General features: G+C 42.4%; 1 protein-coding gene across 1 annotated transcript in view; it reads left to right on the forward strand.

Moving 5' to 3' along the window:
• Nucleotides 1–18,972, forward strand: part of LOC145343014 (A disintegrin and metalloproteinase with thrombospondin motifs 19-like) — a 414,592-nt gene that overhangs the window by 250,774 nt on the left and 144,846 nt on the right. Inside the window, exon 14 of the mRNA XM_080188739.1 lies at nt 10,629–10,756. Within this exon, the coding sequence (XP_080044865.1) occupies nt 10,629–10,756 (128 nt within the window). The remainder of the gene's footprint in view (nt 1–10,628; nt 10,757–18,972) is intronic.

Genomic DNA, 18,972 nt, shown 5'->3' on the forward strand with positions numbered 1-18,972 from the left:
TTTTTTTGTCTCCCACACTGCAGGATAAAGCCCTTGCTACAGTCCAAATGCCTTTGCTTTTAGTATCACTTCCATCATGTATCCGTAAGCTAACTGATGTACTGTTCTGCTCCTTCCATTCATCCATTTTTTTTACAAGTGGAGTAAAATCATATTCTAAAGATAAAAAGTTTATACTACAGCTGGTAACTTGAGGGTATGGTGTGTCACAGACCATTCCTACATGGAACTGCAGTTGCTTTGAGAAAATCCTACTTTGTCCTTCAAGCTTACCAGTGTCTGAGTACCCAAAATAAGATGTCCTCAGTTATCACTGAGCACTAGGATCGGCACAGGAATCTTTTACTCCTAGTCAACTTTGTGCCTTTTTTAAAATAAAAAGATTAATTACAAGATCAACTTTCTGGGAACCATTAGCATGGCTTAAAACCACAACTTGTGGTCATGGTTTAAAATTGCAGCCAAGCCCAATTGAAACTCTATGCAAAGTGGCTGTGTTTATTACATGGAAACACTGGTTTGATCAAGCAGTAATTTAAACGTCTTGAATGCTCTAGAGGATGCCTTGCAAAAAGAGTCACTCAAAGAGTTAAATTTTCTGTTCGCTACAGTAGTCCTAATGACGGGCTGGAAAGTTGGGACAACCACATCTTGGCCCTTTGTGGGATGGACACTTAGCTGCACTTTACTAAATAATCTCTTTAAATAACAGCCGCACATCCCAGGAGCTTTTGGCCGATTGGAGGGCCAGCAGATCAACAGTTTCAGCAGCCCCAAACAGGACAATTAGTGGTGTTGAAACTTCAGATCTCCAATTGCCATAAGGCATCTAAGGCACTTACTTAGCACGCTCTGTACTCTTGCCCTGATTAACATACGACTTCAGCTCGGAGAAATATTTAAATGTTTTCTCTTAGTGGACTCTAATGGGCAAGTTGCCCATTACCTTAGTACCAGTCATTAGGCATGACCACGTATTGCTCAAAAGGCAACTTAGGCCAGATCTTGCCTTTTCCCCTTTCATTTTATGCTTCAATAATTACTTTATTTTCATTATTGCTAATAAAACGTTCCTTTATCTGTAGGTGAGCATAAAAATCTTTATTGGGTTTGCAATTTAACATAATGCCCTCATTGGTGTAATTTTGTCATTGTACTTCATTTCAACCATTTGCTATGTTTTTTATTGATTGGAGATTATAGTCAACCAGCAAAAGATCTGTCAGCCCTCCCATTTAGTACATAGGTTTAGATGGTTAAAGGCAACTTTGTAAATTGCACATCTCCTGCAGTAACCTTTAGTCCAGCTAGGATTACTATTCACTTTGAAAATCTGCCCCTTCCACATTTCTAAGATATTGACGAAGGAAGTGCCGTGGACGTAGTGTACATGGACTTCAGCAAGGCGTTTGATAAGGTCCCCCATGCAAGACTTCTTGAGAAGGTGAGAGGGCATGGGATCCAAGGGCCTTTGGCCTTGTGGATCCAGAACTGGCTTGCCTGCAGAAGGCAGAGAGTGGTTGTGGATGGGGCTTTTTCTGAATGGAGGTCAGTCACCAGCGGAGTGCCTCAAGGATCTGTTCTGGGACCCTTGTTGTTTGTCATTTTCATAAATGACCTGGATGAGGAAGTGGAGGGATGGGTAAGTAAGTTCGCTGATGACGCGAAGGTCGGTGGTGTTGTGGATGATCTGGAAGGATGGCAAAAGTTGCAGCAGGACATAGATAGGATGCAGGACTGGGCGGAGAAGTGGCAGATGGACTTCAACGCGGATAAATGTGTAGTCGTCCATTTTGGCAGAACCAACGGGATGAACGAGTACACTATCAAGGGCAGAAGTCTGAGTAGTGTTGAGGAGCAGAAGGATCTTGGGGTCCGGGTCCACAGGACTCTTAAATCGGCCTCGCAGGTGGAGGAGGTGGTCAAGAAGGCGTATGGTGTACTGGCCTTCATTAATCGAGGGATTGAGTTTAGGAGTCGGGAGGTAATGCTGGAACTTTATAAGACCCTTGTCAGGCCTCATTTAGAGTATTGTGTGCAGTTCTGGTCGCCTCACTATAGGAAAGATGTAGAAGCTATTGAAAGGGTACAGAGGAGATTTACAAGGATGTTGCCTGGACTGGGAGGCATGCCTTATGAAGTTAGGTTGAGGGAGCTGGGACTCTTTTCCCTGGAGAGACGAAGGTTGAGAGGCGACCTGATAGAAGTTTACAAAATGTTGAGAGGAATAGATAGGGTGGACTCTCAGAGGCTATTTCCCCGGGTTGAAATGGTCGCTACGAGAGGACACAGATTTAAGGTGCGGGGAGGGAGGTTCAGAAGTGATGTTAGGGGTAAGTTTTTCACTCAGAGGGTGGTGAGTGAATGGAATCGGCTGCCGTCAGTGGTGGTGGAGGCGAACTCGCTGGGGTCTTTTAAAAGACTCCTGGATGAGTATATGGGGTTTAATGAGATTGAGGGTTATAGATAGGTCTGTAGGTTGGTAGGTGATGATGTGATCGGCGCAACTTGTGGGCCGAAGGGCCTGTTTGTGCTGTAGTGTTCTATGTTCTATGTTCTATGTTCTATATGGATACCATCTTCTAATCAGTGTTATTATCTAGTTACTTGTAGAATCATAGAATCCCTGCAGTGCGGAAGGAGGCCATTGAGCCCAGCAAGTCGCTACTGCCTCTCCGATTGAGCATTGCACCAGGATCTATCCCTGTAACCCATGTATTTACCCCAGCTAATCTCCCTAATCTACACATTTTACAACACTGAGGGGCAATTTAGCGTGGCAAATCCAATGAATTTGCACATCTTTGGACTGTAAGAGGAAACTGAAGCACCCAGAGGAAAAACACACAAACGCGGAGAGAATGTGCAAACACCACGCAGACAGGTACCCAAGGCTGGAATTGAACCCAGGTCCCTGGTGCTGTGAGGCAACAGTGCTGTCCACTGTGCCGGTCCTTCAGCTGGCCAATTATCATTCCAGTTCTGTGCTAATGCATATTTATGCATGTTACACAGTAATTGGATAGTCAGCAACAAAGCAGAAATCCAAACAATAGTGAATTAGCATCTTAATCTACATATTGATTGGTCGACCCATGTTGGACGCGGTGGGCTTGAAGAGGAGTTCTTGGAATGCTGCCGGGATAGTTTCCTCAAACGGTGTGTGTTGGAGCCGATGAGGGAGCGAGCTATCTTGGATCTGGTGTTATGTAATGAGGCGGGCAGAATTAGGGACCTTGTGGTGAAGGATCCTCTTGGGAAGAGTGATCATTGTATGGTGGAGTTTCTGATGCAGACGGAGGAGAAGAAAGTGGGTTCCCGGACATGTGTCCTTTGTTTGAACAGAGGGGAGTATGGTAAGATGAGAGAGGGATTGGTGAATGTTGATTGGGGGAGTGTGTTGGAAGATAGGTCTGCTGAGGAACAGTGGAGGATCTTTAAGGGGATCTTTCTTGGTGCTCAGCAGAAATTTATTCCGATGGTTAAAAAGGATCAGAGGAGGAGAGGTAATCAGCCGTGGATAATGAAGGAGGTGCAGGAAAGTGTTAAATTAGAAGTGGATGCGTTTAGAGTAGCTAAGAGTAGTGGGTGAGAAGAGGATTGGGAGAGGTTTAAATGTCAGCAAAGAATGATAAAGAAATTGATAAAGAAGGGTAGGATAAACTATGAAGCTGGGCTAGCGCTTAATATAAAAAAGGATAGCAAGAGTTTTTATAAGTACATAAAAAGGAAGAGGCTGGCTAGGGTGAATGTTGGACCCTTAGAGGATGAGAAGGGGGACTTAGTGGTAGGGGATGGGGAAATGGCTGAGGCCCTGAATAACTTTTTTGTGTCGGTCTTCACGGAGGAGGACGTGAATAATTTGCCGGGTGTTAGCGATGGAAAGATGGTAGGAGTGAAGGGCCTGAATGACATTATTGTTACTAGAGAGGCGGTGCTTGACAGACTGGAGGGACTGATTGTGGACAAGTCCCCAGGACCGGATGGAATGCATCCAAGGGTTCTGAAGGAAATGGCAGAGGTGATAGTGGATTCCTTGGTGATTATTTTCCAAACGCCGCTGGATTCCGGGGAAGTGCCGGAAGATTGGAAAACGGCTAACGTTACGCCATTGTTTAAGAAGGGTGGCAGGCATAAGGCGGGGAATTATAGGCCGGTTAGTTTAACGTCTGTTGTAGGAAAAATGTTAGAATCCGTGATCAAGGAGAAAATAGCGAGGCATCTTGAGGAGAATTGTTTGGTAGAGCAGACGCAGCACGGTTTTGTTAAGGGGAAGTCGTGTCTGACGAATTTATTGGAGTTCTATGAGGATGTGTCTAGGGCGGTGGATAGAGGAGAGCCGGTGGATGTGGTCTTTCTGGATTTTCAGAAGGCGTTTGACAAGGTGCCTCACAAGAGGTTATTGCAGAAGGTCAGGGGGCATGGAGTTGGGGGTAGGGTGTTAGCGTGGATAGAGGATTGGCTGTCAAATAGGAGGCAGAGAGTGGGGTCAATAGGTGCTATTCGGATTGGCGGTTGGTGGAGTGCCCCAGGGGTCGGTGCTGGGGCCTCAGCTATTTATCATTTATATAGATGATCTGGAGGAGGGAACCGAGTGTATGGTGTCGAAATTTGCTGATGACACCAAGATTGGTGGAACGGCAAATTGTGCGGAGGGTGTGGAGAGTCTGCTGAAGGATCTAGATAGGCTGGGCAAATGGGCCAGGAACTGGCAAATGGAATTTAATGTTGGCAAATGTGAGGTTGTCCACTTTGGTAGGAATAATGGTAGGAAGGACTATTACTTACGTGGCGAAAAACTGCAGCATGCAACGGTGCAGAGGGACCTCGGGGTCCTTGTGCATGAGTCGCAAAAACCCAGCCTGCAGGTGCAGCAGGTGGTCAGGAAGGCGAATGGGATGCTGGCCTTCATAGCAAGGGGGATTGAATATAAAAGTAGGGAGGTCTTGCTGCAGCTGTACAGGGCACTGGTGAGGCCGCAGCTGGAGTACTGTGTGCAGTTTTGTTCACTGCACTTACGCAAGGATATTTTGGCCTTGGAGGGAGTGCAGAGGAGGTTTACTAGGCTGATTCCGGAGTTGAGGGGGTTGAGCTGAATAAACTAGGCCTGTACTCGTTAGAGTTTAGAAGAATGAGGGGAGATCTCATTGAGACGTATAAGATGTTGAATGGGATGGATAGGATAGAGGTGGAGAGGCTCTTCCCGCTCAGAAAGGACAGTAGGACTAGAGGGCACAGCCTCAGGATAAAGGGGGGACGGTTTAGAATGGAGTTGAGGAGGAACTTCTTCACTCAAAGGGTGGTGAATCTCTGGAATTCTCTGCCCGTTGAAGTGGTGGAGGCTGCCTCGCTCAATATTTTTAAGACGCGGGTTGATAGGATTTTGATAGGCAAGGGTATTAAGGGTTATGGGGAGAGGGCGGGAATGTGGAACTGAGCCACGACAGATCAGCCATGATCTTATTGAATGGCGGGGCAGGCTCGAGGGGCTGGATGTCCTACTCCTGCTCCTATTTCTTATGTTCTTATGTTCTTAATAAAAGAAAAGTTTCCTCAAGAAAACTTTCAAATGCCTTTGAGCCAAACAACCTTAACAGGTCTCCAAATGTTCCTTAAATCTTGCAATAAAAATGTAATCATGGCATGAAAACAATACTGTGCCTGTTAGTTAATTTTAAAGTAACTTCTGTTTATACCTCGGTGCAATAAATATAGAAATATAAACTGGTACCAAACGTTGATTTTATGACATTTCTAAAGTTTTAAGACTGTTGGTATTATGATCGCAAAAGAGAAAGGTAGTTATCTGATTTTAAATTGCTGAAATTAGCACAGACTCAAATAAAAGAATATTTATTTCAACGTCCATATCCTTTAGTGCAGCAAAGGATTTTGTTTTCTTTAACAAACTATAAGAAAAATACAACAGCATATTTTGTACTTGACAGAACCACTGTTCCTTCTGATTAAGGTTTTACTGTAAGTAATTGGAGATCTTAGAAAAAAATCTGTATTCTTTCTTCCTGTAAGCAAACTTTAAAAATGAATTAACTTTTAATTAACATTCATTTTGCATTTTTTTTTGAAGTATTGAATCCCTACATGGGAAATATATTGTGTGCAAAGCACATCTCTTCTTTCTACTCTTTTGCTAATTACTGTGATATTTGCTATTCTGGAAAAATGGAGCAATTTCCCACTTTGTGCACTCAGTATTTGCATCAAGCTGTCAAATTGTCTTGACAATTTGGCAGATGAAGTGTCAAGTCACAAAAAAAGGCTCTAATTGTACCAATTTCATCTCCATGTGATTTTTGGAATCTTTCTCTGTGCAAAATGTTTGTTTTGTCGGCAGAAGTATAGTCATTAGTTTTCGTTGTACACATTTTCATTGAAGACGTTTTTTAAGTGATGTAATCAGGTGCTGTACAAATGTACAATACAAGTATTTAACCTGAGAAGAGTGCATTGCTGTAACAGATGAATTTCATTTTCCCACATCAATCATCTTTAATGATTATCAACAGAGGGACTGAAATCCTACTCCCCAGTGCTGGCAGTTCAAGTGCAGTGGAATTGGCAAACGTGGGTCAGATTCAGTCCATCTGGTTTGTGATCAGAAGGCTATGCTTGACAAAAAGTTATCCTGCTACCTGCTGAACTTTAGCAGTCTCCTATCTCATCAGAAAATGCACAGTTTTAAGCTTTGCTATCTCCAGGAAATGCTGGTATCTTGAATGATGAAGCTGCACCAGAACATTTCTGCTCCTGGCTGCCTGTATACCCAGTGCAATTGTTAGATCACCCTTGGGATGCATGAATTGCAGTCAAATCAGGACAGAGAAAGACAACCTGGTGAAGGGCCTTCTCGACATCAGGCACACACAATGCACCAAGAAAAATGTATAAATACCAACAATGAACCAGGAGCAGAATTTCAGCAGCATAGTGCTATATTGGAGCAAGACTCATGATGAACCAGTTCCCAGCAGGGACTGAGCGACAACAAGAGATTAGAATGATCAGGAAAGCCTTGAGAAGTTACAGTTCTTCAAATAGTGAGGTAGAGGTTCTGCCCTGCTGTACTTTCATCCTCTCACAAATTCATAGAAGGTCCTGCTTTTGGTCACCTTACAGCAATATGACCGTTTCATAGAATCGCTACAGTACAGAAGGAGACCATTCGGCTCATCAAGTCTGCACCAATCACAATCCAACCCCAGTCCCCATCCCCATAACCTCATGTACTTACCCTGCTAATCACCCTGACACTTGGGGCCAACTTAGTACGGCCAACCACCTTAACCCGCCCATCTTTGGAGTGTGGGAGGAAAACGGAGCATCCAGAGGAAACTCACACCATCACGGCGAGAATGTGCAAATTTCACACAGTCACCCGAGGCCAAAATTGAACCCTGGTCCCTGGAGCTGTGAGGCAGCAGTGCCAACCACAGTGCTACCGAGCTGCCCATAATGCTTATTATTCTGCCAACACTACATGAAGAGTCTATTTGGTAGGATATAATATTCATTACATCAGAAAAATTTGCAATGTGCTAACCCAGTGACCTACAGGATAAGACATTACCAAGTTTAAAGCTAAATAGTACAGAATGGAAGATCCAATTTTGACTTTGTTCTGTTGTTGAGTTACCCAATCTCAGATGATGGCACAGGGGCAAGGGACCTTCGCCTCAGCATCCAGCGCCAATGAAAAGAAAAATTAGCCGGGGTCCTAATGCCCAATCAGTATCTAGACTCTTGCTGTAAAGAATCCTTGTATGAGTAAAAATTAAAAACTGCAAGTATTGGAAATCTGAAACAAAAGCAGAAAATGCTGGGAAAACTCAGCAGGCCTGGCAGTATCGGTGAAAGAGAAACAGGGTTAATACTTTGAGTCTAACTGGCCAGTTCTGAAGAAGAATGATATTGGACTCAAAACATTAACCCTGGTTGGAATTCTCCCAAGACCCACTGGCGGATTCAATGATGGCCATTGTGGTGGGGGAAGTGGGGGGAGTGAATGTAGCGAGGTCCAAGAAATCAGCTTCGCGCTGATGTGAATTTACAGCAGGATCTTTCACTGCTGGGATCAGGAAACCTGCTGGAAACAGTGTGAACCTAATGGGATGCACATCAGTGGCGGATTCTTTGCATTGCTGGTGGCAAAGCACGCTGGTGTGAAACGTGTATGGAACAACGTGGCATGCAGATGTCAGGAATCATTAGAACAATGCTTGGCGCTGTTTCCAGAGTTCAGGATGGAGCCTCCACCTCCCCAACCCCCCCCCCCCCCCCCCCCCCCGCAAACCCCACAACTCTGGATCCTGCAACATCACTGCAGTGAGTCAGGAGTGCATATGCAGGTAGACCTTCCAGATTGTGCCCTGGCGGGGTTCATCTTCCAGCCTTTCCTGGAAATTCAGGAGACTTACCTTCTTCCTTCAGATTTGGATCAGTGTTATTGGGGACCTTTCCAATATGGCACCCAGAGAGGATGGCAAACTATACATCCTCAGACCCACCCTCGCCACAGGATTTAGTCCCAAAAGTGAGAGAACTTTGGCTTCTATTTCTTTCCCCGCAGATGCTGATAAGACCTGCTGAGTTTTTCCAGCATTTTCTATCCTTGTATGAGTATTGGAAAAAGGGCAGGATTGAAATTAGCTGTCATTATCCATAGAATCATACCAGCAAGAATCAACACACATAGGAAGTGAGGGAAGAAACTTAATTACATATAATATCACCCTGTACCACATAGCAGAGGTGCTGAGAGATATGTCAGTCTTTTGATATCTTTATTTGTAATGTACATATGGAACAGGTCTGTACTGAATTTGCCTTTGTAATTTGGCACTGGTCAGTCCCTTCAATCTTACTTTAAGACAAACTAATTCACCTCAGATTCAACCTTACGTTTCTGTTTCCTGAAATATCTGTGTGACCTCCTCCTGCTGAGACCATGAACTAGTTTTCCACAAGACTGTAGGTTGGAACTTGGTTCAAGCGGGAATTAAAAATCAAGGCCCCAAAGCTGAGGCTGCATCTTGTTGAAGGGTCAGGGGTCTTGCCTGCCAGCTGGAGAGCCGGCGAGGGACCTGCGCTGTCACTTTTTTGGGAAGGCCTACCGAACCAAATGCCAATCAGAGTCGATCCAGCTGCCAGCCTTACCCTGGGGTGGAAATCTTGCCTACCCAGAGGCCACAACGCCACTGGAGAGGTGCTGGAGTGACAGTGTCTCAGAGTAACCATGCCACAAGTAGCGGGGTGGGGGGTTCACAGGATCATGAGGAGAGGGGTAAAGGAGGTGTCAGCAGCAAGGGCAAGGTTATGATTCTCAGTGGGGGCAACCTCTTCCCTATGTCAAATCATTAAGTGTGATGTTAGGTGCCATGCACGCCACGTGGCAACAGGCCCAAGTCCAGCTCGGCTAATACTAGCAGCAGTGGTTAAGTGCCCATTAATTGGCCATTTAAAGGTCTCAGTTGGCAATGGGGTGGAAAAGTTGGCCATGGACTTCCTACCCAGTACTTAATTCAAGCAGATGCAGGAAGGTGGCAGGGTTGCAGTATGCCTCCATCTGGCCTAAATGAATGCCCTTCCTCCCTCCAAGCTCACCACCTGTGAGAACACAAGATTTAGCCAAAGTCTCGGGGGTTAGGGGTCTTGCCTGCCAACTGGAGAGCTGGTGAGGGACCTGTGCTGTCTCTTTTTGGAAAGGCCCACCAAACCACATGCGAAGAACAGTTCAGAATTTTGACAATGGGAGGGGGTTTCCAGTGAGTTCCCCTTAAGTAATTAAGTAGCTTATTAAAGGGTCTTCTGGCTCACTATTAGAATTTTCAAATGCCTGCCCATGTGCACAACAGTCTTGTGCCATTTATATTTGGTAATAACATAGTGAGACCCATGCAGCTTGAACGTGAGATCGGGAGCTAGAGTTCATCTTAGTGTTAGGTTCCCAATTCCGCTTTGAAAATTCAGCTCCATTTTCCTCTATTATTTTTGCATGTTTGTACATATTTCAGACAGGGTGGTATGAACACAAGATTTTATTCACATTGTCACTGCTTTCACTGAAGAAATTACTGTACAATATTGATATTGGATTCATTAACATGTGTGTGGAAACTTTTGCAACTATTTTAATAAAAGTGATAACTCATTTATTTAAAATAAGAATTGTGAAAAGTAAACCTCGTTATTTGAAATAGGTTACCACCCTTGTTTATATAATAAACAGCTCGGAATGAGATTTTGGAATGTATTTGCATTTTTTTGGGGAATACAACCATTATATTGAAAATGATCCGATATCTAAATTAGAAGAAAATAGCCTCTTAGTTTTTCCATTATGGGTTAGCTTAGATGGGCATTTTGGTTGGCATGGACCAGTTTGGGCAAAACGGCTGTAGAATCTCTGATTATGTTCGCTTCTGATTTTTAAGAACATTCCAGAATGTACCTTTATAGGTAAAAGGTATACAGGCCATATCTGGGAATTCAATGGAAACCAGCACATCTGTCAAGTTGAAGATCAGGAAAGATTTCTACAACTAAAATTTGATTTAAGATATAAATTGGACTAATGTATGATGAGCTTCATTTTGTTATTTCCTGTTCAGAGAAGCCCTGTGCACTATTCTGTTCTCCTCTGGGGAAAGATCAACCTATGCTGATCTCAGAGAAAGTACTTGATGGAACGCCATGTGGTCCACAGGAAGCAGACATTTGTGCGAATGGCACATGCCAGGTATGTAAAACTGTTAAGCTAAAGTTACATTAAATGATGCAATGGTTAATTGTTACCCTTCCTCCAAACTTCCATGTGATCATTTAACACATGCATATAAAATGAGGGAGCTACAATTTATTCGTTTTAATATATTACTGATTAAGAGAATTGAAAGTGGCAGTTGTTTAATGCTGTGACAAACAATTACATGTCTTTCTGAGTCACAAAGTGGATTAAAAATCCAATTTCAATAAAAGGTGGGAGAGAAGCCAACAAAACTTAAACTGGTTGTATTTAGGCCTTCCATTTTCTAAGCTGGTGAATGTATAACTGAAATCAAAAGAAAAAGTAACATTTTATTCATGAATCATCCATTGTGCTTTTGCTGACCACTCTCTTAAAAAGCCCCAAAACTATGAGAGAGCCACCTTTTTATTTTTCTCCTTTATCTTTGTATTTGAAAGCATCAAAACCTATGAAGTTTTTACAAGAATATTTAAGAACCAATTTTGTAATGAATGCCAATGTAATAAAGAATTTGGGTTTGTTCATTTTGAAGTTTGAGTGAATCGTTTTCTAGATGCTCACATGTGCTTGAATTAGAATTCCATATTTAATCTGAGGAACAATCCAGGAAGTCACAGAAATCATAACCAACTTCAAAGTCGAACAGATCTAGGCCCAGATTGCCTTAGGCTGACTCCTGGCAGACTCAAACTGATTTGAGACTTTTGGTCCCATTCTTGGCACTGGCTGTCAGTGCAGGATAAGAATACGGATAGCCAACACAGGGAGTACGCTTAACAGGAGTTATGGTTTTGCAGCTAAGTGGAGTGTTTACTTTGCGGGATTGAAATCTCTATGTGATTATAATAAGTCGTTTTTTTCTGTGGTCTCTGCGAATGTCTGGATGTTTATTTGGACACGATTGAGAGGTGTGAAGTGATTAGAAGTTCCTGTTACTGATATTATAATTGCCCTGCTAGTTTGACACTTCTAGGGTTGTAGAAATAGCAGTTTTTCCCAAAGAAAACTTCAGAAAAGTTGTTTCATTTTTCTCAGCATTTCGACACTTGATATTGTCACATGTCTCCTTTGTTCTGTGCATAGCAAATAATGGGAACAGATGTTATGGAGACAGCATGAAAACTATTGCTGGTGCATAGTGGCACAGTGGTTAGCATGGCAACATGGTGGCACTGATGATTCACAGCACCGCAGACCTGGGTTCGATTCTGGCTTGGGTCATTGTTGGTGTGGTGTTTGCACGTTCTCCCCGTGTCAGCGTGGATTTTCGCCGAGTGCTCCAGTTTCCCCCCTCAAGCCAAAAAATGTGCTGGTCAGGTGGATTGGCCATGCTAAATTCTCCCTTAGCGTGGCGATTTTCACAGTAACTTCATTGCAGTGTTAACGTAAGCCTATTTGTGACTAATAAATAAACTTTACTTTCAACTTTAACTTTATGTAAGGGATGGAAATGGGCATGGGGCTATGAAGGGTGAGGGCCGTAGGCCCTAATCACTTTTGATACAACTGGGATGAAGTCACAAGTTGGGACTTCTAACCAGCCTTCCTGGGCACTTGCCCACTTGCCACCTAAAATGTGCTCTGGGGTTGGCAGGCCCAAATGTATCCATCCCCGGAAGTGAAAATTGAGCATAACAGAGCCCTTTAAACCGAGGCAAGGAATTTCTCAAATTGAGTACCATCTCACTTGTGAAAATCCAGCCCTGAGTCTCATTACTACTGGGCCTCCCTACTAGAGGCTCAGGTTTGTGATGTAAAGGCAAGCACAGATCTCACTGGTGTTGATAAGTAGGATGTAGCCCTACTGGGAGGGATAAATTATCAACCCCCAACTTCAGTTGGAGAAATACTGGGCTGCTTTCTCAGAGTCAATGTGTTCTCCTGCCTTGCACCAACATAGGGTTAGAAACATAGGAAAAGGAGAAGGCCATTCCATCCCTCAAACTTACTCAGCCAGGCTACTGGCTAACACAAGGAAGAGAGACCGTGCTCCCTGTTTGAAACTTAACCAAAGATAACCAGCGATAAAAGCATTCCCCTGCACCATTTGTGCAGATCAACAAGGTCCACCAACAGACACATTGTTCATCTCTCACATTGTCTCATGCTAACCAGAGCTGTACAACATTATCAATAAGTTCAGTACCATCATACCAATGTGCCATCCGCGAGCATCACAAAAATGTGTGAAGGCTTCTAGCAACTATGCACAGCCTTGTAAAAGTATCTAAAGAAAAACAATAATAACTTCTGAAAGTACTGCATCAAAAAGGAAACCTCAGTCTGGTACAAGGTCAGGATTTATAGGGATCATTTTCCAACTTAATTCTTCCAGTCGGGGACTCACCCATCAGAGTGCAAATGTGAAATAGAGGGCCATACTGCATATGGTTTTTAGATCAATGGGTTAAACAGCCACAAAGCATGTGTAGTATGCTTTGACATGCTGGAATGTTCCTGGTGTTTAAAACACCTCGCTGGGAATACAAGGTCAGAAAATCACCTATCCTATGTGTCAAGCCAGTTCAACTTTAGCTGGGAAACACACAAAGCTATGTGCCAATCTGGGATTTTAAATCAAATACAAGTCGAATAATTCATCCTTCACCTGTGCTTTCAAAGCCTAAAATCAAACCAGAAGGTGCAAAGTCGAAAGCAAATTGGCCGCAGCATACTTCCTGATTGGACAAACGAGTTTCTCTTTAACAAGGATAATAAATCACAGATTGGATTTGAATCTGGTTAAAATCCTTTGGTACAATGGATTGTCAAGTGTTTAAATTAACAGCTTTTAATAACAAAGTTCACATGTGTGTCTTCTTGTGCAATAGAAGCTGACAGCATTAAGAGTAAGGCCAATTCAGCCACGTTCAACAAAATGACAACCTTACTGCAATTTCAGTAATAATGATGTTTCAAAACATTTTCCAAACAAATTTATTAGGAATTTTACAGCAGATTGCTATAACAGCCACATGTTGGATGTCCCCAAAATTGGCCTCATCCAAGGCAAATGCTTTTTCAAGATGATCCAATCTCCTCAGAAAACTACACTTGTAAAAAGGTACAAGTCTACTCTCCCTAAAGTGAATTTTCTTTAAATAGCTAACATTAAATAAAAGCAAAATATTGCAATAATTATTGTAAACATAATTTTCCATAAATTACACTGCAGCTTAAATGTGCATCAAAGCAAGGGATATACGAGATCAGTTGTAATTTTTGGATGAAAGACATACTGGTCCAGATGAACTGGCAATCCTTGGGTATGGAAGGCGGGCCTACAAGAAGGAAATTCAAAATGCAGTGGCTTTGTGGAACACAGACACAACACAGAGAAGGGAAAGGTGCAGAGAGAGCCTCTGTTTTGATGCATACTGCCACAACTGATGGAAGCTGAGAGTTGAGAAGGTTCTGGAAGTGTGCCACATAAGGAAGATTGCGTGAACGGAACCTGTTTGTGAGGAGACCGTTTCCTGTGGAGAATGGGCTCAGTTCTTAAAAGAAAGAGATTGGAATTTTGCTTGGAATGATTGTATGGCTAAAACAGAGGCAATGCATGCCAGGTGGACTGCCTACTAATGCTATGAGAGTCTTTTGACACATATGCTATTTTAGAAGCAATTTACAGTTTGTACCAACCATGTTTGCTTACTAATTTATGTTTAGTTTACATTGATTTGAATTCAAAAATTAAAGTAAAAGTTAAGGGGGAAATGGGGTAATGTTATTAGACTAGTAATCCAGAAGCCCAAGCTAATGCTCAGGGATATGGGTTCAAATCCCATCACAGCAGCAAGTGATATTGAAATTCAATTAATAGATTTGAAATTGAAGCTTGTCTCAATAATATGATCATATAATTATCACTGATGGTTGTAAAAACCTTTTCTGGTTTGTTAATGTCCTTTCAGGAAGGAAATTTGCCATCCTTACATGGTGAAAACTTATTGAAAATTTCTTAATTTGGGTGATTGGTAAATTTGATTATTTTGCTTTATGGATTCGACAGGAGCCATAACACACTGTGCAATCATCAGCAAACATCCACACTTCTGACTTTCTGATGGTGGGGAAGGTCATTTATTAAGCAGCTGAAGATGTTGGGTCTTAGGCAACTGCTCTGAGAAACCCCTGGGTCTGAGATGATGCTAGCTATGACTCCAGTCTTGGGGAGATTTCCCTGATTTCCATTGATGACAATTATATTCCCGACCCCTGGCTGTCATACTCGGTCAAGTACTGCCTTAATGTTAATGGCCGTCACTCTCACCACACCTCTGGAATTGAACTCACGTTCCTGTTTGTGCCGAGACTGTAGTGAGTTTTGGAGCCAAGTTGTCCTGGCAGACCTCAAATTGAGCATCAGTGAGTGGGTTATTAGTGAGTAAGTACCACTTGAAAACACTACTGATGACATCCTCCATCACTTTGCTCTTGATTGAGAATAGACTGATGGGGCGGTTATTTTGTTGGATCAACTTTCTCTTGCTTTTTGTGGACAGTCATACCAGGTAACTTTACACTTTTGTTGGGTAGATGCCAGAGTTGTAGCTGTACTGGGACGGCTTGGCTAAAGGCATAACTAATTCTGGAGCACAAGTCTTCAGCACTACAACCAGGATGTTGACAGAGCCCATAGTTTTTGCTGATCCAAAATGTTTAGCAGTTCCTTGAGATTATGTGTAGTTAATCAAATTGGCTGAAGCCTGCCTTCTGTGATGCTGGCAACCTCAGAGGAGGCCAAGTTGGACCATCTACTCAACACATTTGGTTGAAGATCAATGCAAGTGCATCAAACTTGTTTTTTGCATTTATGGGCTGGATTCTTCCATCATTTGGAAGGGTGACATTCACAGATCCTACTCCACCTATTATTTATTTAATTGTCCACAATCATTCATTACTGGATATGGCAGGACTGTTTTGATGGACCTAAATGTGTGATACATGCTTTCAGTGCACAAGGCCAAAGCTTTAGACAAGGAGTTGCAATGAATTAAATTTCTCTTAAATTCTTGTGTCACTCTCCTCTTTCAAATTGTGAGATCCTGAAACTCCACAGGTTTCTCCCGACATAGATCATTTAAAGATAATCATAAAGCTCATGGAATATGCTTTAAATGATTGTAATTCTTTCTATGAATCATTTGTGTCTGGAGATTTAAAATAATGTTGTATTTGGTTTTGCCATATCCCACTTCCCCATTCCTCCCACATGATTTTGACTACACATCATGACTTTATATTATTTTAAATTTTATTTCTTTCTCAAGGGTTACAAAACCAGTGCACAGATTGGACAGAACAAGCCCTTAATTGAATTAAGGGCTTGTTAATTCATCTCTTCGCTTGCTCCAAAAAAAAATCAGATTCAAATTGAATCCAATTCATAGTCCCCACAAAAGAAACATACTTGGTCAAAGCAATGTCTTTAGCTTGAAGCGTAGACAGATAAAAGCTATGAGTTGTTCTGCATTGATGTCCCTTGTTCAGCTAAGAAAATGTCTAAGCAGTGTGAGGTGACATGCTGTGTTCACTCATTCGCCCACACCTCGAGATTCTCCAGATACTTGACACATTGTCTAGCAGCTCATTTATAAACATGGGGCAGGATTTTCTGGCCATGCTCACCCCAAAACTGGAAAATCCGACTCGAGGTCAGCAGACCTTTGCATAGTCCACCTCCCCACCCACTACAATTCCCATGGCAGGCAGGAAAATTCATCCCCTAGATCTTCATATGCTCACATTGGCCAAACAGTAGGATCGAGGCTAGAATTTTAAATTTATAGAATTGGGAAGAAGTGAGGGTCAATTAGAAGGGCGATTCTCTGCTTCCTACAAAGATTGGCCAGTTGCGGTGCTGAGTAGCATTGTGGAGTGCAGAGAGATGATGTATAGGTCTATCAAATAGACTTTTTTCTCTGGAGCGTAGAAGGCTGAGGGGTGATCTTATAGAGCTCTTTAATAATGAGGGACATAGATCAGCTAGATAGTCAATATCTTTTCTGAAAGGTAGGGCAAATCTAAAACTAGAGGGCATAGGTTTAAGATGAGAGGAGAAAGATACAAAATGTCCAGTGGGCCAATTTTTTCACAAAGAGGTGAGTATCAAGAACAAGCTGCCAGAGGTAGCAGTAGACCCGGATACAATTTTGTCTTTTAAAAAGTGTTTCAACTGTTACATGGGTAAGATGGGTATAGAGGGATATGGGCCAAATGCGGGTAATTGGGACTAACTCAGGGGTTTAAAAAAAGGGCAGCATGGACAACTTGGCCGAAGGGCTTGTTGCCATGCTCTAAAGCTCTATTGCTCTATGACCTCTAGGAATAAGTTTACTGACCCCTTAGCCTCCTCCTGCTCTGAAGAATCGCCATGTTCTTGAAAGTTAATGTTCTGTGCTTTTTAGCACTTAAAACAATCTCTAGCCTTACGAGTAGTTTTCTTTCTCACCCTTCAAGTTGAGGGGGGCAAGGCTCAACACAGATGTCAAGGGGACGTATTTTACACAGAGGGTGGTGGGGGTCTGGAATGCACTGCCAAGCAGGGTGGTTGAGGCAGACACGCTGGGATCGTTTAAGACTTATCTAGATAGCCACATGAACAGACTGGGAATAGAAGGATACAAACGAATGGTCTAGTTGGGCGCATGAGCGGCGCAGGCTTGGAGGGCTGAAGGGCCTGTTGCTGTGCTGTATTGTTCTTTGTTCTTCAGCCTCTTAACTGCATTTGATGATGTTCGTTAGGAGGTAAGCAACAATTTTGAATGGAGTATAGCCTGCGGACAAGAAGAAATCAGTCCTATACCATTGTAACTTTCTAAAGTATTTTATTTGTGCTATTTCCTGACCTGATTGTAGACCAAACTCTAACCTGTATGGTTGGATTATTTTGGTGGGTGGAGGCATTGACATTCTATAGCCAATCGCTACAGGGCAGACTGACAAGCAGAGGCTAGGCCTCTGTCATTGCCTTTCTCTAAAGGGTACTCCAGCCAATATGTCTCGAGGGTGAACTTGCATTTCCGTCAGTGTTAGCACTTAGCTTTCAGTTGTTCTTCGCTTTAAAGTGCCTTTTACTTTTGAGTTTTGTTTTAAAAATTCTCAGCAATCAAACAATTACATTTAATTTCAATTTAATACTAAAGCACCCTTCAGATTTTTAAGTGGTTTAGACACCAAATTTTAGAATGAATCGAAATTTCCCCCTTGATTCAGTTGAAAACATTTTTTTTGTGTAAAATGATACACGCTAGAGTACAAGTCGAAAAGCCACAAAACAATAAACATTTGACAGTATTTGAAACTGTTAACAGATTGTCGTACAGATACTGGCAGAACCAAAAAAATGTATTAAGTGGGTTGGAGACAATTAGGATTAAAATTAAGCAGATAGCATTACTGTTATTGCGATTAATACAGTAGACATATTGAGGTAAATATATGTGATTGCCAAATATAAATGAACGTGTAAATTGAGTACAGAGACCAACAGTGATTCATAAAAGGAGATTTGTTCATTGCTCTAACCTGTTATATGTAGCATGTTTGGACAAGATGATAAGGAAGAATTTTGAAGGTAACAACGTTATAATTTTTTTTCTGAGTACTGTAATAGAATCTGCAGCCTTATTCAGCCTTATAAGCCAAATATGTTGTGAAGTGCAAACTATAATGTTTGCTGTGGAAATTTCAGAATATTTGATAATTGTAAGTTAAAGTAACTGTAATTATTTAAAGGATATTTCCATGTTATAAAGTTTCAGCACTTATGCACATCAGGCAGAATTTTAACAGGGAGCGAGTGGGTCACATGGGCAGATGCGGGTGTTACATCCTTTCCCATCCTGCCCCACCTTTTCACTTCAATCACATACTGGCCAATTAACAGCTAGCCAGTGGGAACCATGCCAGCAGAGAGGCCCGAGAGCAGGCTTCGAGGCATTTACAGGAGGTGCACTCAAGGACGGAAGATGCTGTCAGGGAAACTTTTAAAGGGATGCCGACAGTGACGGTTTGCTTGGCCTCCAGCAGAAATCAAGAAGGAGGCAGGGGAGGTGATGGCCTAGTGGTATTATCGCTAGACTATTAATCCAGAAACTCAACTAAAGTTCTGGAAACCCAGGTTCGAGCCCCACCACGGAAGATGGTGGAGTTTGAATTCAAAAAAATCTGGAATGAAGAATCTATTGATGACAATGAAA

This window comes from Carcharhinus amblyrhynchos, chromosome 5 (genome assembly GCF_965287045.1).
Source record: "Carcharhinus amblyrhynchos chromosome 5, sCarAmb.v2.hapA, whole genome shotgun sequence".
Taxonomy (NCBI): Eukaryota; Metazoa; Chordata; class Chondrichthyes; order Carcharhiniformes; family Carcharhinidae; genus Carcharhinus; species Carcharhinus amblyrhynchos.